Below are 7,662 nucleotides of genomic sequence, written 5' to 3'. Positions count from 1 at the left end.
ATAGAAAATATTTTATTATCAATTTACATTGTTTCGATTTAGAAATATATGGTCATGTCAGTAAAACGAGGAATATTAATCAATATCCTTGAGAAATTAGTTCATGAAACACATCATTCAGAAATGTGATTATTAACAAAGAGAATGACAATATAAAATAATCACACTATTTGCACATTCATGAAATTTATAATCACATTTATCTTAAATAGAAATCTTTGGTAATAGTTACTCGATATTAATACAAAATAATGAAAATAAGGTTCGTATGTGATGTTGTGATAAAGATGAGAAGAAAAATGCAGATTATTATAATTATATTCATACTTATATAAACATATATACACCTACTTTGAATAAAGTGTAAATATACACTATCACACTAAAAATATGCAAATTCCTATCACAGAGTGTATTTCACTTGAAAGCCTTTTGTTTCAATATCATTTTGTGATATTTGCTCAAAAACATTTTAAAACATCTATAATACAATATAAAACATCGTTATTTAATACATAAAATCACCAGAACACATAGGCTCTCAAAATAAATAAAATAATAAAAAGTTTTTAATTTATTCACATTTTTTTCTTTGTGGTTTTCGGTCTAACTAAAACAGTTCCTAGTCGTAGTTTGAATTCAGTGAACAACCTAGCGGTGGGTTAATATTCATACTCAACATAGACATAGATAGTTATTCAACTATCTAATAGATCTTGAATATATTTTTCAGAAAGCCCAGTTTATAATATACAAATATACCTTGCAACAATCTTAAAACCAAACTGGATGTCATCAGAAGTCATAAGTATTAATATTGCTAAACGCACCTATCTTATCCACCTAGATCCCAAAAAGGGTAGGTATGCTTATGTGGGTTTCAGAATCATTATCTAAAAATAATATGCATATCCATATAAGGGCCAATGTACACAATATAATGTAGGCTCACCATCAGGAAGAATGGTTGATGAAATGTTAATTGGATCCACACCAGTAGTTCACAATCGGCTTGAAAGATAGCCTTCAAATGATGTTTAAATATATCATACTTTTCTTATAATTTGGTAGGTAGGCAGGAACGCTATATGAATCATCAAAATAATTCTTCAAATAATACCAAATTACCAGATATAAGCAAGGAAGAATTAAAACCATGTAATTTGAATTTTCTTTTTCCATTATTGCCAGCTTTGAAACTTAAATAACTGCCTACATCTTTGATATCCCTATTATGTTTACGTTTCAAGGATATTCTGTTAGGTTTTAAGAATTTAGCTATGAAACCTTCATAAGTACCTACTTCCGGTAGGTCATCTTCTTCTTTTTCATTTGTGCGTTCAGGATTATCCTTGAATTTCTTCAACGAATTTCTTTGAGATTTTTGTTTAGAATTAACTCTAGCTCTGATAGGATAGGATTTTTTTATTTCTTTCTTCACATTTTCTTTATCAATTTTCATTCTCATTGTTTCAGTATGCAATTTATATTTCTTCCTGACAGTTACAGATGGTGGTAGTTTAAATTTAGTATTCGAAACTGGTATTTCAGTTTCAAGTGTTTCAACACGTTTTTGTAACACCTGTTCTTTGTTGTTATCATGCAATCTAGACTTGACAGAATCTTGTTCTCTTGATATATATGAAATATTTACTCTAGCTCTATCAGGATTTGATTTTTCGTTTTCTTCATCAATTCTCGTTCTCATTGTTTCAAAATGCGATTTATATTTTTTCCTGATAGTTATAGTTGATGGTATTTCAGTTTCACTTCGTTTTTGTAACAGCGATTCTCCAGAATTCTGTAAAACCTGTTTTTTGTTATCATACAATCTAGATTTGAGAGAATATTTTTCTCTTGATACATTCGAAATATTGATTTTGAATTTATTAAGCGCTTCTCTCCAATCGCCAACATCATTCTGAGAATTCGGTGAGGAATATTCAGAATACTGAGCTCTAATTTTTTTTATCGGAGTATTTTCCATATTTTCTACTGGGGACTGGGGAGCGTTCTTTCCTATGGTACCTTTAGTCTCCATACATCTGAAATAAATATCAATTAGTTTCAGCGATATTCCCAAAATAAACAATCTTATTAAATATTTCTGGCAATTGAATAAATTGAATATATTGAATAAATTTATAAAATATTAGCTGCCCGCCCCGGCTTGGTACGGTTGGTGTAACTGATGAAAAAAAAATTGGAGAAAATATATTATGAAATAAAATAACACCCAAATATTTGAATTAGGTACACTTTATTGCAATGCCCTATGATGTATTCTCCTACATCGAGTTTTAATCAATGAATTTCGAGGCAAAAAATTAAGGAATCGAATTTTGAAAATTTTTTTTTTCAACAGATACTTGACTACACTGAATAATGAAATTCAAATGAGTAATGCCATTTACAACAATTAGCTCAGAAGTTCTGAATTTTTCAATCATATCTCCCCCCTCATATCATCAGCATTGTAACAGGATGTTCCATTTCTTTAGTAGACTAATGGCTATTGGACGACGTACCCTACTGATTATTTTCATACTTAAAATGTCAGAGGCTCAGAGGAAAGAAAAGATAGAGGTGCCTTATAGCATTTGTTGACATCGCTATAACATTTTTGTTTACAAACACTTATAATGTACTGCGTTGCCATTCTGAGGAAGAAGTAAACTTTTCTCCGTTCTGTGGCATAGATGTTTTGCGAATATTCTTTGGATTTGGCAACACGGTTCTGTTGTTGTTATTTCACGTGACAACTAGAGCGACGTTGAGGGTTAACTGTTATTTTAATTTCACGTTTGTAATCGGCGTTATTTTTTACAAGTTTGTGAATTTTAAGTTACATATTGTTAATTTTAATCATGGCAAAACCTCGAAAAACATGTATTGTGTGTAAAACATCGGAAATGAAAACCTAACCTATAATAGGTAAGTTCACGTTTTGAGTCCAAAGGCGTAGAATATATCTCGTCTATGGCGTAGTATTTGTGAGATATCGAAAACTTAATTCAATGCTAACATTTGTAGGTTTCCTTCGAATTTAGCAAAATATGGTGTCACGCGTTAGGATTGCAAATGAACAATTTGCCGAAATATGCATATGTTTGTTCCAAACATTTCAGCACCGAAAACTTAATAAGAGTCAGTAAGAGAATCACTGACTACGCCACTGAAATGTTTACCGACCCTCTAGTTGTCAATTTTGCAGGTTTGTTGTTGTCCTATCTCACTTTATCATCATACTGTTGGTTGCAATTGATTACAATACAACGCTATTTACTTCTAAGGGCACCTCTATCTTTTCTTTCCTCTGAGGTCAGAGGTGTTGTGAAATTTCATTGCCTCTGACGATAATTATTAAATCTGATAGATAATTGATTGATCCATCATTTGAATTGAAAGACGAGTATCAAAATGACGCAATAACACACTAATATAATATTGAGTAGTAAAATAATAATTATAATCAATATTATCGAGGCAATAATTTTTTTTTGCCTAACCGATTTATTATTGGGAACAATGAACCTTGAAAAACATGTCCTGGGATTTGACATATTTTTTCCAACTCAAATGCTGTTAGACATTCAGCGAAATTTTTTTCACGCTATGGAGGGCATGAACAAAGATATATATTTTTTTTTAAACTCTCCTTGAATGACATGATAATAATATTGTATTAATTAGATTTTGGTAGAGATAATCGATTTTGATCAATAGTATACGCTATCAAAATACCATTAAGCTACCTAGATATATTTGCAAAAAAAGACAATAAATAAAACGGATGTGAAATATCAGTACTTACCAGTATTAATGCAATCGGCCACTAAACAAGCAGATCGAAATTTAAGCTTTATGAATATTAAGAAGCTAAGAGTCAATAACTAACTTCAACTGCAGATAGAGAAATGTTGATTTTTCAGGTGCAACAAAGCACTTTAAGGTAAACCCCCCCAATATTTGAATGACTTCTCTCACAAGATCAACCCCCACTCTTCTTTAAAGCCAAAACCAATCACAACTGAAAATTATTTCAATTTAATAATTATAAATTTTTAGGTACTTAAAAGTAGATATTATTATATTTGTACAAATTACTACTGCCATATCTTTTTTATTATAACCCTTTTGAATCAGAAAATTTGATTAAAACACAACTGAAGTTTTCACAGTTTAGGATTTGGAATATAAGAAATTTATTTTTTGATGAAATAAGCTCTCGATTTAGCGTTATTGCATTATTTTTTTTCGATATTCTGCTTGAATTTCTGTTTCCAACGAGGCTATTAACCAAAAATTTGCATAATGACTGAAATTTTTAGGTTGTTGGAAGACAATTACTGAACTTGTATAATAATTATAATAATTTCATTTACCATTTAACAGGAAATTTCCCAGTAACAGGGTAACAAATTACACCAACTCAAAGAAAATACATGTGAATTCTCTAAAAAACTAAACGAAATGGCAAGTACTCCAAAAAAATAATAGATATTAAGAAAGAAAAAACATGAAATATACAACTACAATAAACAATAACCGAAAAAATTGTTATTAAATTGCCGAAAACTTAAAATAATTGATTGGAATAGATTGGAACGGATTAGCTAGTTTAACTGATACACATAATCTTTTTTTGTTGATTTATTAGACGATCAAATCAATCAAATTGTATATATATATTGCGTAGTACCCTCACTTATGTCTCAAATAATGAGTTTGCCATATAAAATCATGAAATTTAAATTATGGATACTCACTGTTATTGCACCGAGTATCCAAATATTTGACTCATTTCTTCTTATTTATTAATATTTTCAGATATCAATATCATTTTTGGATATATAAAAAAACTGAAATGCTCAGTATTTAATCGACTGCTTTGTTGTTTCTCAACAAAAAAAAATTGTGATTCGAAATCAGTCACAAAAAAGTCCTGATAGGCTATAATGATTAGAGAGAAATAAATGGTTTTTCTAAATGATAATAGTGAAATTACATTAAATTTTTCAAAAATCTATTTAGTGAGAGTGAAAGTTCTTCCTTTCAGTAAAACAACATCAGATCAGTATTCGTAGAAAGTGTTCTCAGGAAAGTCGATGAGATTCTTGGTTTTCTGAGAACTTTTTACCTTTACAGTAACGATTATTGTTATTGTTATTCACTTGTATCACTCACTTTTGTTCTTAGAACTGAGATTTGACTTCTTAGGTACTATTTCTTAGCCACTTCTGCTATTTGAAATGATAAAGAGATGTCTTCCCAAAAGGGTCAAATGTTCTCCCTTTCATGTTGAAGTCTAGTAAACAAGTTGAATATAATGAAAAATAAATAAACAGACGATACTGTTCCTTAAAATACGTATGATAGCTGATTCTATTCGAAATGAGTCTAGAGAAATACATTTTGAGCGGTTACTAGCATAAAGAAAATTTCAGAAGTCATAAACCAATTGAGATGAAAAAAAAGGTATTTGGATTTTTTCCGATATCACGAAAATTATTAAAATTTAAGAAAATTGAAAAAAAATTCTTAATGCAGAAGAAATTTTTATTAAAAAAATCCATCTTTCCGAAACTCTATCTACAATATTTATCGTTTCAATTCAACGCTGTAATTAGGCAATTGTTAATGAAGAAAATTTTCTCGTATTTCCTCCATCAATATAAACTAAAAAAAACTTTAATAAAAAAAAATAATTAAAGAAACATTTTTCGCTTCGTGTATACATACCTACTGAAAAAGTAACGTAATCAAGTTTGAAAATATTTGAAATATTTTGTTTTTATTTATTTATAATTTTTTTCGTTAACAAAAAATGAAAAATGTATGTGATCTAATGTTATGTAATGTGAGTTTTTTCATTTCATCATCATATATCCTTTCTCCATTAGGAAATGACATCTATTGATTAAAAAAAAACCGTCATTTGTTATCAATTGTTTTTAAACAAATGGATTATTTTAGTATTGTTGAAATTTTTGTTTTCAAATATTATTTTTACAATTTGTTGATAAATAATTAAATTTTTATAATATAAAATTCTAACAGTACCTTTTGAAATATTTCATTTAAAAAAAAAACAATTTATAAGCCTACAGCAAACATTTTTTTCAAGTGATTAGATGCCTTCGTTGATGAAGAAACAATCAACACAATAAATTGAAAACAAAAATTGTTGATAGTTTTCAAGATATCAATTCGTCACAATGTCAGTATTTTGCAAATTTTGTGACGGAAATGGTCTTTAACGATAATGTTTGACCCACTGATGACGAATCGGTCCCCAAATTCGATTATGGCAGTCTCTCAAAACGTCCGTATACAGGACTACTAGAGAATTTATGAGGTTATGATAATAGTTTTATGACATACAGCCCTTTCTAACTATCCATCTATTCAATTTCAATGAATCCATAAATCAAACTAAAACTTTTTGAAACGTCATTTCTTAGAATATACATGAAAAAAATATTTGCGGATAATTCGATAACTTATTCAATTTATGAAAGGGAAATGTCTTATTAGTATATTTTCTACCTGCTGAGTACCTTGTATATACAAATTTCAGAAGATTATCTGAACTTCTCATCTAGATAAACAAACCGACAACATTAACATAATAAATCACAAGTTTTATACAGTGTTGGGGTCTCCAAAGGCGCATGAATCGAGAACTTGAAAGTTTTTCGAATTTTTCTTTCTGGAAATCTCAATATACGTCCATGGCAGTAGTTTAATATCATTTCTGTCTTAGCCCGGCCGCATATTGAGGCATGACAGCATGACATGGTGTTGCTGTATTTTGTGAACCACTGTTCCTATTAGTGAATCGCATATTGAAGCACAATTACTAAGCAGTGCCGTTCTTACGAGAGATGCGCAGCCTTCAACGCCATCTGTCGGGCTAACGAAGAGTCGCTATACCATAATTCATTCTTTATTCAATTACAACTAATGAATGTGTTTCTACATTCTACTCACGATATTGCATTACATAATTGCTATTATTTCGAATTAAATACTTTTTAAAGATTTGTATTAGCTTTGTTCGACTAATTTTTTTCCCAATTGTTTTTCGTATTGACATCAGTACTTCCATCAGTAATATTATTAGGGTAATGAAGACTCCACTTGTGAGAATTATGATGCTGAATGAAAATTCCTTGAATGACACTCGAATTTCAATTTTTTTAGCAGTTTCTATACATTCGGGTTTCTTGGCATCCCAGAAACGTCTCAGTCGGAACATAACTCCACTTTCCACCAATCTCAACATACTAAAACAAATTTCAAAAGTTATTAAGGTAAATACTAAACGTTTACTTGTTCTAGTCTTCTATGATGTATTTATATAGAGATCGAACTGATTGATAACTCATCATTAAAATGGATTAAAGCTACCATAATTCAGCTGAGAGAAAATTAAATTACCATTATGTGAGGCACAACTCTAGTAGTCCAGGAGGAATCGGCGCATGAGTACCGAAAACTATTCCACCTCAATTTTTTTATGTGATCCTCTTCAAATTGTCCTACTGATAATATAAATGCATGTTGCCATGGGGCAACCCCGGGCCATATTGTTTAAACCGAAATTGTTTAAACAATTGCAAGGAATTGTTATTTTTCAACCGGACAATTTTTTTTTAT

General features: G+C 29.8%; 1 protein-coding gene across 3 annotated transcripts in view; it reads right to left on the bottom strand.

The window, feature by feature from the left end:
* Nucleotides 1-300: 300 nt before the first annotated feature.
* The window catches only part of LOC123682908 (ionotropic receptor 75a-like), a 29,466-nt gene continuing 22,104 nt past the window's right edge, over nucleotides 301-7,662 (bottom strand). For 2 of the 3 annotated variants that reach the window (XM_045621734.1, XM_045621750.1), the window contains exons 8-10: nucleotides 6,994-7,289; nucleotides 3,815-4,030; nucleotides 301-2,045 (exon numbers count right to left, since the gene is read on the bottom strand). In XM_045621734.1, the coding sequence (XP_045477690.1) occupies nucleotides 3,984-4,030; nucleotides 6,994-7,289 (343 nt within the window). In that variant the 3' untranslated portion in view covers nucleotides 301-2,045; nucleotides 3,815-3,983. The remainder of the gene's footprint in view (nucleotides 2,046-3,814; nucleotides 4,031-6,993; nucleotides 7,290-7,662) is intronic. The other variant, XM_045621742.1, reaches the window with a different exon arrangement.

Source organism: Harmonia axyridis, chromosome 1, assembly GCF_914767665.1.
Source record: "Harmonia axyridis chromosome 1, icHarAxyr1.1, whole genome shotgun sequence".
NCBI lineage: Eukaryota > Metazoa > Arthropoda > Insecta > Coleoptera > Coccinellidae > Harmonia > Harmonia axyridis.
The sequence above is the reverse complement of the archived record's forward strand: the minus strand, read 5'-3'. Positions and strand labels throughout refer to the sequence as shown.